Here is a 14,378-nt window from a genome sequence, read left to right on the forward strand (position 1 = left end):
CTGCCCTTCAGGTGCCTGTGCAAGACCCCATGATGCTATTCTAAGAGTAGAGGAATTGTTCCCTGTGTGTGAACAATATTTATACTTCAATCAACATCATTAAAACAGAAACCCAATCACTATCTCATTGCTGTTTGTGGGATCCTGCTGTGCGCAAATCGGCTGCTGCATTTCCTAAATTACGACATTGACTATGCTTCAAATGTACTATAAAGTGCTTTGGGGCATCCTGAGGTCATGAAAAGCATTATTGAAATGCAAGTTCTTTCTTTAGGAAAAGGACTTTGTGCAAGGCCTGGACAACAGAGATGAGTAAAAACTTCACTTAAACAAAGTCACGAAGCATAGAAATGTTTCCGCTAAATTTTAGCTTTGTGTTTGCCAGTGACTTTTGTTCACCAGTGTCTGTGCTCCCTTTACAAGTGAACTTGCTAAGAACCATTATGGAACTGTGAATTAACCTGCTGTACAATTTGACATGTACAGACTTCTCTGTATTTCTTATGCTGCATGCTCCATATTATGTGGTTTGTTTTTCTGCAGGGGAGGAACCCTTTTTTTCTTGAACCATCTGTTATAATCACCATCTCTGATGGAAGCAAAATGACAAATAATGGTGGGGTGCAAGAGGAGGTAAGATACAGACCCTTGGAACATTTTGTAAATTGATTATATGAGAGATTATAACTAACTTTTTGCTGTTCGAGAACATTGTTTTCTAGTTTAGAATTTTTGACACTGCACTGCTGTTAAGTAAATGAAGCATTTCAGCATGGATTTTTGTAGCTTTTTGCCCCCTCCTAATGATTTTATGCCCTCTTCCTTTCTCTTTTAAATTCCTTCAGGTACCTTGCCCAAGTGTTAATCATTCATATGTGAACATGGCCAGTGAGCATTTGCTGACTGCTAAACCATATGAATGGATGGGGGAAGAGTGATAGTTAAATAGATGGATGGATGGGGGAACATAGATACGAATTTAAGGAAACGTCCAGGAGTTGGTCATATGACCCCTCCAGCCAGCTCCACCATTCAGTAAGATCATGGTTCATCTTTGACGCTTTTTTTTCCCGCCCCATCTCCAAATTCCTTGATTTCCTTAGTATCCAAAAATCAATCGATCTCAGCCTTGAATATGTTCAACAACTGAGCATTCGCATCCCTCTGGGGTAAAGAATTCCAAGGATTCATAACTCGCTGAATGAAGAAGTTTCCCCTCACATTAATCTGAAATGAATGCCCCTTTGTCCTGAAGCTATGACTGAGTTTCAAACTCATCAGTCAGGAAAAACAACCTCTCAGCACCTACCCTGTCAAGACCTCTCAGAATTTTATACTTTTCAATGAGATCTCCTCTCATTCTTCTAAAATTCAAGAGGGTATAGACCCATTCTACTCGATCTCTTCTCATTGGACAAGCTTCAGGAATCAATCTATTAATCTAGATGGTTGGATGAGAGGTCATGGACAGATGGGGCCATGGATAGGAGTACATGAAGATCACAGATGGCCCCCTAAACTAACATCTGCAGTCACATATTTTCAACACTGCGATTGTGGATAACAATCAAGGATGGAAATGCTGGCTGGGTTTGCTCCTTAGTGTTTCTCAGGCCAGGTACAGAGACCATGCTGGCTGAGACGTGACAACTTGGCACAGACCAAATGTGTTACAAGTGTCCTGTTGGCCTGCTGCTCACTGGATTAACTTGCCAAGCTATTGAGAGATGGTTTGTGGCAATCCATCTTTTCTGAGGATTTTTCATCTTTTTAAAACTTTACCATTTGCACATAGAGGTGTGAGTTTTACAATTTGCCATCTGTCACTTTGTCAACTTATTTTTTAAATCTTCTTCCCTTGGCGTTGAAAGGATATGTCTCTTACACTTGGTTCAATTATTAATGATGAACAAATTTGTCCCTTTACTTATTTAAAAATATTTAAAGAAGATGATCTTGTGTAAAGCCCTTCCCGTGAACACATTTGAGTTCTTTTCAAAGATGTGCATGATCCCGAAGTTATAGAGAAGTGGTGTATCATCTTAATAATATAAAGGGTGACATGTTAATTTTCTTTAAACCTCAAATAAGTGCCAATGTTTTCTTATCAGCTGCGGGTTCTTCCTTGAAATATGCCCTCTGGAAATCATTGGTGAATTTTTCACACAATGAATAATGGAAACCTGGAATTCTCTTCCTCAAAAGGCTGTGGATTCAGTTGAAACTTTTAAAACTGTGATCAATGGATTTTTGTTAGTTAAGGGTATCCAGGGATGTGAGTTGTGGCACAGATTATCCATATCAAGATTGAATAGAAGAACAAGGTTGAATGGCCTTCTTGCCTGTATCTAAAAATCCTTTACTTGTATATAAGGTTGTTACCTCTATTGGTATAATCTTCAGCTTATTTGCATCTGAAAAGGGAAAATGTTCCATTGTCTAGCAGAAATATTTTATCCTTCTCGATGAGCGCAACAATTCAAACTTTGACCATGTTGAAGATGTTAGTTTTATGGTTGATTATTTTTGCTCCCTAAAGAGATCTGGTGTTTTGAGTGTCCTTTTCAGGGAGCTGAGCAGCTATGTAAATGCCTGGTAACAGCTCATAGTGGTGTTTGATCTCTCTTGGGCACTGGGCAATATCGAGGGCAGGTCAGAGGCTAGGAATCCTGCGACGAGTAACTCACCTCCTGACTCCCCAAAGCCTGTCCACCATCTACAAGGCACATCAGGAGAGTGATGGAATATTCTCCACTTGCCCGGATGAGTGCAGCTCCCACAACACTCAAACTTGACACCACCCAGGACAAAGCAGCCGCTTTATTGGCACCACGTCACAAACATTCACTCCCTCCACCACCGATGCACAGTAGCAGCAGAATGAACCATCTACCAGATGCACTGTTATTGTTTATTGCAAGTGGAGTGGAATATAAAAATAGGGATGTTTTGCTACAATTGTGCAGGGCACTGAGATCACATCTAGGATATTGTGTACAGTTTTGGTCCCCTTATTTAGCAAAGGATATAAATCTGTTAAAAGTATTTCAGAGGAGGTTCACGTGACTGATACCTGGGGTGAAGGATTTACTTATGAGAAAAGGTTAGACAGGCTGGGCCTGTATCCATTGCAGTTTAGAAGAATGAGAGATCTTAGTGAAACGTAAAAGGCCCTGAGGTGATTTGACAGGGTGGATGCTGAAAGAATGTTTCCACTTGTGGAAGAGACTAGAACTAGGGGACACAGTTTAAAAATAAGGGGCCTCCCATTTAAGATGGAGATGAGAGAGAATTTTTTCTGTCGGGGTCGTGAGTCTTTGGAACTCTCTTCCTGGCAGGGTCATTGAGTATTTTTAAGGCAGAGGTAGATAGATTATTGACTAAAAAGGGAGTCAAAGGTTATTGGGGTTAGGTGGAATGTGGAGTTGATATCACAGTTAGATCAGCCATGTTCTTCTTTAATGGCAGAGCAGGCTCGAGAGGCTGAGTGGCCTGTACCTTGTAATTCGTATGATCCTTTATGCAATGGGAGTGCATGTCAAGGGGTTTGGAGATTCCAGTGCAATTGCTGCTGATTTTAATATGGGCTAATCAGCCCTAAACAACATCAGTGAGTGCTCACAATGGAACTACAGTGCACTATAGGCTGGAAACTCAGTTGAAATGGCTCCCTGGAATCCTCCCACAAAATTGCCCATGCTGTAATTTAATGCCAGAATTGGCAATTAAATTTAGGGCACTGTTCTATTTTGAATAATTACATTTTATCAGGTGATAATTTTCAAGCTCTCTCATACCTGTCAATTCACTCACCTCATCCTCCATACTTTTTCCCTCAGTGAAGCTGCAGGCATTTACCTGTACACTGTTAAGATATTAAGCATCCTTGTTGTAGCTTAGACCTTGGGATTGTTATTTGTTCATTAGTTGATTTTGGGAAGTTTGTCATATCTGGATATGATCTCTTAATCTGCACTTGAAGCGTGCATAGAATGTGGCTAAAAAATTGTCTTTTCAGTGATCTTGCACATGTTTATACTCCTAGCAATAAGAGAGAATTTGTGTTTCAATTGCATATTTCACAACATCCCAACACACCACACAGTCAATTAGGTAGATTTGAAGTGTCGTCATTGTTGTAACTTAGGAACCATGACAGCCAATTTATGCACAGCCAGCTCCTGCAAATGCCAATGAAACAAATGTCCAGATAATCTGTTTCAGTAATGTTGGTTGAGGGGTAAATATTGGTCAGGATACCCTCTCTTTGTCAGCTAGGTGCCTCAGAATCTTTTACTTCTACGTCAAGAGGGCAGGTGGTTTAACATCACATCCAAGAGATGGAAGTGGGTGTGATTTGAAGTAGTTCCTGATGCTAGGTTAATAAATGTTTCTGACCTTAACATTGATTCAGAAACTAGGACTTTTCCACTTTTAAGATGCTCTTCTCCATTGTGTTCGTGGTTTGGTGCCTTGAGTCTGCTTTAAACATGATGCTAGAGGTGTAACGAGACTGAAAATTGTTGGAAAGCAATGTCACAATTCAATTTGTCCTTCTGCAGTCAGACTCACTACTGTCCTCAGGAAAGTGGAGGAGTTGAGGACAAGCGAGGAGCTGCTGTGTGACTGCATCAGTCGAAAGCAGTTCTAAAGGAAAGTTGTGCCTCATGGCAGGTATCCAGGTGGCCTAGCCTTGACGACCATCTGTGCTGGTCAAATGATGAAAACATTGATCAACATTCAGGTGGTTTCTTCTAATGTTGCTGTAGATTTCAGGCAGTATCAGTACTGGTGGCTGTGGAAATGAATTCAGACACTGAGTACCTTGCTTCTGGCTCATTTTATTAACCTCAACACCTACCTAAGCTCACAAACCATTGCTTTCCTTCAAAGATTAAATTGTGGGCCTGGTGCAGTTGTTGACGTTGGTCCGAGTGAAGCCAACCTTAACACCAGTGTCAACATTGGCATTGACCATTGACAGGTTTCCAAGTCAAAGTACTTTGGGTCTCCATAGCTTTGTTTGGCTCTACTGTTGGATTTCCTGGTGCTATTCCCATGCAGGCTTCAATGGACAATCCTACCCCGAAAGGGAATTCTCTAACACCTATAAGAAAGTGTCAAAATAGGAGATTTTTGGAGCAAGGAATTTTTGCATGCCAAGCATCCTGAATGAAGTTGCTATCCTAAGCAAGCTAATTGGCTGCAGCCTTATCTCCTCATACAGAAGAGCCAATTGTAAGCAGATTAAATAGTACCAGTCAGGCAGCATAGCTGTAGCTGTAATCATAATGGAAAGTTAGAAGACTGGAGTCCGAATAGAGAATTAAGAAATAGTACGATGCTGTGGTATGTGGTTCTATAGGGCAGCTGCCGTCTATAGAACTGAGAGAGAGAGAGAGAGAGCAAGAAAAATCAACTATGCAAGTGAACAGAATTGAACAGATGTATTGAAGAGTTAGAACAGTTGATTTGAAAATTTCAAAATACTCGTCCTGAGAGCCAACATGGATTTATGAAAGAGTAAGCATGCTTGACAAATCTATTTGAATCTTTTGAGATTGTTATCTGCATAGATAATGGGGGACCAGTGGATTTATTGTATTTCGATTTTCAAAATGCATTCAGTTAGTTGCTGCACAAGGTAACTAAACAAAATTAAGAATCATGGATTGGGGAAATATATTAGCATAGATTGAGGATTGAATAATCGACAGAAAACAGGAGATTAGGAATAAATAGTTCATTTTTGCATTGGCAGGTTTTAACTAGTGGGATAAAAGTGCTTGAGTCTCAATGGCTGTCTCAAAACTATAATATTTTTCATAATATTGTAGGCTTATGGGTGTAGTATGGATGGTTCTATCTGTGTGACTGATTTAATTGAATTAGAGTCAGATAGACTGCAAGGTTGAAATTATCGAGAGTTAGGTATAAAGCAGACTTTTGACATGGAGATGGACAGGCTAGCATGAGGGTTTCACAGATAAGGTGTGAATGAAATTTTCATTTTTAGTTAATTGAAGGGATTGTTTGATTTTCAAAGGGATGGTAGAATGTTTACTACTAACAAGATAAGCAGGGCCAAGCAGTATGTTTATTTTTCCCAATGGTACTGACCATATTGGCAACATGAAAGATTTTTATATTATGAGCAAAGTAAATTTCCGAACACGTGGAACAATGGCATTTTATGCATTGAAGAGAGAGAAAAATATATAAAGACAGAAGGATTGGTTATGTGGGGTGTGGCCGTGTAACATTTTGAAAGGTATACTGTGTAAAGCAGCCTTGGGGAAATGCCTCCAGCCACTTTTGCAGAAATCTGCTGTGTCTGGTAACTAAAGTTGTGTTAAAAGCCTTTGGAATTCCACTGTCGATTGGGTGCTGCGGTAACGTTGCTGGATTGCTTATTTAAATTTAAAATCTATTTTGGACTGTTGCCTTAAAGGGGATGTGTCATTGGGAGCCTGCTTAGTTAAGAATTTTGGGAACTGTTAAGATTAAATAAGTGTGCAACTGTAATCTTTTCTGCTTATTTTTTTTTTAATTTTTAAAATCACAAAGTCTTAGAGGACTCATTACTTCTGAATTCAGTGCACAAATCTTTTCGTAATAAATACAAATTGCAAAATAGTTGTGATAGCGCGGCCAAGTTTCCCTTGTGGATTTGGTCTGCCTGGCACATATCATCTGCCATGTCATAACATGACTTGGATGAGGGAACCAAATGTAATGTGTCCAAGTTGGCTTATGGGTAAAAAGTTTAAGTGGGAAAGCAAGATGTGAGGAGGGTGCAAAAAAGCTGCAATGGGGCATTGGTTAAGTGAGTGGGTAAGAGCATGGCATTTATACGTTCAGGGGATGTGGGGTTGCTGACAAGGTGTGCTGCCTCTATGAACCTGTGCACTCTGTGTCGTGAAGCTACACCCACAGTGCTATCAGAAAACAAAGCATGGCAGAGAATGACTAAAAAGTTAATCAGGATAAAGAAATTAGAGACTGAGAGAAAGCTAGCCAGGAAGAGTTTCTACAGGTATTTGAAAAGGAAAAGAGTAAGCAAAGTAAATGTTGGCCCTCTAGAGAGTGACGATGGGGAGTTAATAGTAGATAATAAGGAAATGGCGGATGAAATGAACAAATATTTTGCTTCTGTCTTCACTATAGAAGATTCAAAAAGCATTCCAGTCATAGCTGTAAATCAGGAGGTGGAAGGGAGAGGGGAACTTGGTGAAATTACAATCACTAGGGAAGCGGTACTGAGCAAATTGATGGAGCTGCGGGCTTGCGAGTCTCCGGGTCCAGATGGACTTCATCCTAGGGTTTTAAAAGAGGTGGCTAATAAGGTAGTAGATGCATTAGTGTTAAATTTCCAAAATTCGCAGATTCTGGAAAGGGTCCATCAGACTAGAAAGTAGCAAATATAACCCTTCTATTCAAGAAGGGAGGGAGGCAGAAAACAGGAAACTATAGGCCAGTTAACTTTCCCATGACAGGCATCAAGCTATCAGAACCGATCATTGTGGTTATAGCTGGGCACTTAGAGAAACTCAAGGTAATCGGGAAGAGTCAGTTTTGTGAAAGGGAAATCATGGTTAACCATTTGACTGGAGTTCCTTGAAGGAGTAACATGCGCTGTGGATAAAGGGGAACCTGTAGACATACTGTATTTGGATTTCCAGAAATCAATTGATAAGATGCCACATCAAAGGTTATGACGGAAAATAAAAGCTCATGGTGTAGGGGGTAACATGTTAATATGGATAGAAGATTGGCTGGCTGGTAGAAAGCAGAATATGCATAAATTGGTTGTCTTCTAATTGGCAGGATGCGACGTGTGAGTCCCGCAGGGGTCTGTGCTGGGGCCTCAACTTTTTAAAAGTTATATCAATGACATAGATGAGGGGAGCGAAGGTGTTGTTGCTAAATTTGCAGATGACATAAAGATAGTTAGGAAAGTATGTTGCGAAGAGGATCTAAGGAAGTTGCAGACAGATATGGATAGGTTGAGTGAGTGAGCAAAAATCTGGCAGATGGAGCACAACGTGGGAAAATGCGAAGTTGTTCACTTTGCCAGGAAGAATAAAAAAGCAGAATATTACTAAATGGAAAGTGACTGCAGAATTTGGAGTTGCAGAGGTATCTAGGTCTAGTGCATGAGTCACAAAAAGTTAGTATAAAAGCAAAAAACTGCGGATGCTGGAAATCCAAAACAAAACCAAAAATACCTGGAAAAACTCAGCAGGTCTGACAGCATCTGCGGAGAGGAGCACAGTTAACGTTTCGAGTCCGTATGACTCTTCAACAGAACTAAGGAAAAATAGAAAAGAGGTGAAATATCAGCTGGTTTAAGGTGTGGGTGGGACAGGTAGAGCTGGACAGGGGGCCAGCAATAAGTGGAGATAACCAAAAGATGTCATAGACAAAAGGACAAAGAGGTGTTGAAGGTGGTGATATTATCTAAGGAACGTGATAATAGGTAGCATTAAGGGTAGAAAGCAAGACAAGCAAGGTACAGATAGCCCTAGTGGGGGTGGGGTGGGGGGAAGGTATAAAAATATATTTTATATTATAAATATAAAATAGGCTAAAAGGTAGAGATAAAACAATGGATGGAAATACATTTAAAAATAATGCAAATAGGTGGGAAAAGAAAAATCTATATAAATTATTGGAAAAAAGGGGGATCGGAAAGCAGGTGGGAATGGAGGAGAGAGTTCATGATCTAAAATTGTTGAACTCAATATTCAGTCCGGAAGGCTGTAAAGTGCCTAGTCGGAAGATGAGGTGCTGTTCCTCCAGTTTGCATTGAGCTTCACTGGAACAATGCAGCAGGCCAAGGACGGACATGTGGGCATGAGAGCAGGGTGGAGTGTTGAAATGGCAAGCGACAGGGAGGTCTGGGTCATGCTTGCGGACAGATCGAAGGTGTTTCGCAAAGCGGTCACCCAGTCTGCGTTTGGTCTCTCCAATGTAGAGGAAACCGCATTGGGAGCAGCAAATGCAATAGACTAAATTGAGGGAAGTGCAAGTGAAATGCTGCTTCACTTGAAAGGAGTGTTTGGGCCCTTGGACGGTGAGGAGAGGGGAAGTAAAGGGGCAGGTATTGCACCTTCTGCGGTTGCATGGGAAGGTGCCGTGGGAGGGGGTTGAGGTGTAGGGGGCGATGGAGGAGTGGACCAGGGTGTCCCGGAGGGAACGGTCCCTGCGGAATGCCGCCAGGGGGGTGAAGGGAAGATGTGTTTGGTGGTGGCATCATGCTGGAGTTGGCGGAGGATGACCCTTTGAATGCAGAGGCTGGTGGGGTGATAAGTGAGGACAAGGGGGACCCTATCATGTTTCTGGGAGGGAGAGGAATGTGTGAGGGTGTGAGGGCGGATGCGCGGGAGATGGGCCGGACACGGTTGAGGGCCCTTTCAACCACCGTGGGTGGAAAACCTCGGTTAAGGAAGAAGGAGGACATGTCAGAGGAACTGTTCTTGGAAGTGGCATCATCAGAACAGATGCGACGGAGGCGAAGGAACTGAGAGAATGGAATGGAGTCCTTACAGGAAGCAGGGTGTGAGGAGCTGTAGTCGAGGTAGCTGTGGAAGTCGGTAGGCTTGTAATGAATATTGGTGGACAGTCTATCACCAGAAATTGAGACAGAGAGGTCAAGGAAGGGAAGGGAAGTGTCAGAGATGGACCATGTGAAAATGATGGAGGGGTGGAAATTGGAAGCAAAATTAATACATTTTGCCAGGTCCAGACGAGAACATGAAGCAGCACCAAAGCAATCATTGATGGACCGGAGAAAGAGTTGTGGGAGGGGGCCAGAGTAGGACTGGAACAAGGAATGTTCCACATACCCCATAACGAAATAGGCATAACTGGGGCCCATGCGGCTACCCATAGCCACACCTTTTATTTGGAGGAAGTGAGAGGAGTTTAAGGAGAAATTGTTCAGTGTGAGAACAAGTTCAGCCAGACGGAGGAGAGTAGTGGTGGATGGGGATTGTTCGGGCCTCTGTTTGAGGAAGAAGCAGAGAGCCTTCAGACCATCCCGATGGGGGATGGAGGTTTAGAGGGATTGGACGTCCATGGTGAAGAGGAGGAGTTTGGGGCCAGGGAACTGCAAATTGTTGATATGATGTAAGGTGTCAGAGGAATCATGGATGTAGGTGGGAAGGGACTGGACAAGGGGAGAGAGAATTGAGTCAAGATAGCAAGAAATTAGTTTCGTGGGGCAGGAACAGGCTGAAATGATCGGTCTGCTGGGTCAGTCCTGTTTCTGGATTTTGGGTAGGAGGCAAAAGCGGGCCATCCGAGGTTGAGAGACTATGAGGTTGGAAGCTGTGGAAGGAAGATCTCCACAGGAGATGAGGTCAGTGACAGTCCTGGAAACAATGGCTTGATGTTCAGTGGTGGGGTGATGGTCTAGGGGGGGGGTAGGAGGAAGTGTCTGCGAGTTGACGCTCAGCCTCTGTGAGGTAGAGGTCAGTGCGCCAGACAACAACAGCACCACCCTTGTCAGCAGGTTTGATGACAATGTCAGGGTTGGACCTGAGAGAACGGAGTGCAGCAAGTTCAGAGAGAGACAGGTTAGAGTGGGTGAGAGGGTCAGAGAAATTGAGACGACTGATGTCACGCCGACAGTTCTTAATGAAAAGATCAAGAGAAGGTAAGAATCCAGAGGGAGAGGTCCAGGTGGAGGGAGAATATTGGAGGCGGGTAAAAGGATCCGTTGAACGGGGAGAGGACTCCTGCCCAAAAAAGTGAGCATGGAGACGAAGGTGGCGGAAGAAGAGTTCAGCATTGTGCCTAGCCCGAAATTCATTGAGATGAGGGCGCAAGGGTATGAAACTAGGTCCTTTGCTGAGCACTGAACGTTCAGAATCGGAGAGGGGAAGGTCAGGGGGTATGGTGAATATATGGCCGGGGCTGGGATTGGAAGACGGGATGGGGATTGAGGGACAGGCAGGGGTGGAGGGTCCTGGATGGGTGTTGGTGTCGATGAGTTGTTGGAGCTTGCGTTCCTTTGCACTTGAAAGAAAGAGACAAAGTTTCTTGCTGAGGCGTCGGATGAGACGAAGAATAAAATGAAACTGAGGGCACGCGCAGCTTAGAAATAGGGTGCGGCGGTTAAATCAAAAAGTTAGTATGCAGGTACAGCAAGTAATTAAGGCGGCTAATGGAATGCTATCCTTTATTACGAGAGGAATTGAACATAAGTAAGGATATTAAGCGTCAGTTATACAGGGCATTGGTGAGACCACATCTTGAATACTGTGTGCAGTTTTGATCTCCTTATTTAAGGAAGGGTGTAAATGCATTGGAGGTGGCTCAGATGAGGTTTACTAGATTGATACCTGGAACGAGTGGGTTGTCTTATGAGGAAAGGTTGCACAGACGGGGCTTGTTTCCACTGGAGTTTAGAAGAGTGAGGGGTGATTTGATTGAAGTATACAAGATCCTGAACGGCCTTGACAAGGTGGACATGGAAAGAATGTTTCCTCTTGTGGATGAGTTCAAAACTAGGGGCACTGTTTTAAAATTAGGGGTCGCCCTTTTAGAACAGAAATGAGGAGAAATTTTTTCTGAGGGTCGTGCGGCTTTCGACCTCTCCGCCTCAGGAGGCAGGGTCATTGAATATTTTTCAGGTGGTGGCAGATTGATTCCCTTGCCTAACAAGCATCAAAGGTATCTGAAATTCAAAATACAAATGGATAAGCAACAACCAAGGCCGTGGCACCACAGGTGGCTCAGCTGCACAGAAGGGGAGGAAGAAGAGTGGAAGTGCTGTAGTGTGTTTTCTATTCATTCATGGGATATGGGCTTCGCTGGCTGGGCCAGCATTTATTGCTCTTGAGAAGGTGGTGGTGAGCTGCCTTCTTGAACCGCTACAGTCTATGTGGTGTAGATACACCCATTGTGCTGTTAGGAAGGGAGTTCCAGGATTTTGACCCAGTGACAGTGAAGGAACAGAGATATATTTCCAGGTCAGGATGGTGAGTGACTTGGAGGGGAACTTAGATGTTCACATCTATCTGCTACCCTTGTCCTTCTAGGTGGTAATGGTGATAGGTTTGGAAGGTGCTGTTGAAGGAGCCTTGGTGAATTCCTGCAGTGCATCTTGTAGATGGTACACACTGCTGCTACTGAGTGTCGGTGGTGGATGTAGTGGCAATCAAGCAGCCTGCTTTATCCTGGACGGTGTCAAGCTTCTTGAGTGTTATGGGAGCCGCACTCATCCAGGCAAGTGGGGAGTATTCCATCACACTCCTGACTTGTGCCTTGTAGGTGGTGGACAGGCTTTGGAGGGTCAGGAGGTGAGTTACTCGTCGCATGATTCCTAGACTCTGACCTGCTCTTGTAGCCACAGTATTGATATGGCTTGTTCAGTTCAGTTTCTGGTCAATGGTAACCCCCACGTTCTTGATAGTGGGTGATCCAGTGATGGTAGTGCCATTGAGCATCAAGGGGCGATGGTTGGATTCTCTCTTGTTGGAGATGGTCATTGCCTGATACTTGCGTGGCGCAAATGTTACTTGCCACTTGTCAGTGCAAGCCTGAATATTGTCTCGGCCTTGCTGCGTTTGGACATGGACTGCTTCGGTATCTGGGACAAATGGTACTGAACATTGTGCGATCATATGCGAACATCCCCACATTTGACATTATGATGGAAGGAAGGTCATTGATGAAGCAGCTGAAGATGGTTGGGCTGAGGACACTACCCTGAGGAACTACTGCAGTGATGTCCTGGAGCTGAGATGACTGACCTCCAACAACCACAGCCATCTTCCTTTGTGCTAGGTATGACTCCAGCCAGCGGAGAATTTTACCCCCGATTCCCGTTGACTTCAGTTTTGCCAGGCCTCCTTGATGCCACACTCGGTCAAATTCGGCCTTGATATCAAGGGCAGTCACTCTCACCTCCCCTTGGGAGTTCAGCTCTTCTGCTCATGTTTGAATCAAGGTTATAATGAGGTCAGGAGTCGAGTGGCCCTGGCGGAACCCAAACTGGGTGTCAGTGAGCAGGTTATTGGTAAGCAAGTGCTATTTGATAACACTGTTGTTGACCCTTTCCATTACTTCACTGATGACTGAGAGTAGACTGATGGGGCAGTAACTGGCTGCATTGGATTTGTCCTGCTTTTTGTGTTCAGGACATAACTGGGCAATTTTCCACATCACTGGTAGATGCCAATGTTGTAGCTGTACTGGAACAGCTTGGCTAGGGGTGCGGTAAGTTCTGGAGCACAAGTCTTCAGTACTATTGCTGGAATATTGTCAGGGACCATAGCCTTTGCAGTATCCAGTGCCTTCAGCCATTTCTAGATATCATGTGGAGTGAATTGAATTGGCTGAAAACTGACATCTATGATGCTGGGGACCTCAGGAGGATGCCGAGATGGATCATCCACTTGGCACTTCTGGATGAAGGTTATAGCAAATGCTTCAGCCTTATCTTTTGCACTGATGTGCTGGGCTCCTCCATCATTGTGGATGGGGATATTTGTGGAGCCTTCTCCTCCAGTGAGTTGTTTAATTGTCCACCACCATTCACGACTGGATGTGGCAGGACTGCAGAGCTTAGATCTGATCAGTTGGTTGTGGGATCGCTTAGCCCTGTCTATCACTTAATGAATATGCTGTTTGGCATGCAAGTAGTCCTGCGTTATAGCTTCACCAGGTTGACATCTCATTTTTAGCTGTCTGGTGCTGTTTCTGGTATGCCCTCCTGCACTCTTGATCCCCTGGCTTGATGGTAATGGTAGAGTGGGGGATATGCCAGGCCATGAGGTTATAGATTGTGTTTGAGTACAATTCTGCTGCTGCTGATGGCCCACAATGCCTCATGGATGCCCAGTCTTGAGTTGCTAGGTCTGTTTGAAATCTATCGCACTTACACAACATGATGGAAGGTATCCTCAATGTGAAGGCGAGACTTTGCCTCCACAGCGACTGTGCGGTCGTCACTCCTACCGATACTGTCATGGACAGATGCATCTGCGGCAGGTACGTTGGTGATAATGAGGTCAAGTATGGTTTTCCCTCTTGTTTCCCTCACCACCTGCTGCAGACGCAGTCTAGCTGCTATGCCATTTAGGACTCGGCCAATTCGGTCAGTAGTGGTGCTACCGAGCCGCTGTTGGTAATGGACATTGAAGTCCCCCAGTCAGAGTACATTCTGTGCCCTTGCCACCCTCAGTGCTTCTTCCAAGTGGTGTTCAACATGGAGGAGCACTGATTCATCAGCTGAGGGAGGACGTGGTAAACAGCAGGAGGTTTCCTTGCCCATGTTTGACCTGATGCCATGTGACTTCATGGGGCCTGGAGTCGATGTTGAGGGCTCCCAGGGCAACTGCCCCTTGACAGTATACCACTGTGCCACC

At 44.0% G+C, this 14,378-nt stretch overlaps 1 protein-coding gene across 2 annotated transcripts in view; it reads left to right on the forward strand.

The window, feature by feature from the left end:
* The window catches only part of ints6l (integrator complex subunit 6 like), a 197,686-nt gene that overhangs the window by 58,824 nt on the left and 124,484 nt on the right, over nucleotides 1–14,378 (forward strand). For both annotated transcript variants that reach the window (XR_013577382.1, XM_078547714.1), the window contains exon 4: nucleotides 544–633. Coding sequence is in view for 1 of the 2 variants with exons in the window: in XM_078547714.1 (XP_078403840.1) it covers nucleotides 544–633 (90 nt within the window). In the remaining variant the exon portion in view is untranslated. The remainder of the gene's footprint in view (nucleotides 1–543; nucleotides 634–14,378) is intronic.

This window comes from Cetorhinus maximus, chromosome 8, assembly GCF_964194155.1.
Source record: "Cetorhinus maximus chromosome 8, sCetMax3.hap1.1, whole genome shotgun sequence".
Taxonomy (NCBI): domain Eukaryota; kingdom Metazoa; phylum Chordata; class Chondrichthyes; order Lamniformes; family Cetorhinidae; genus Cetorhinus; species Cetorhinus maximus.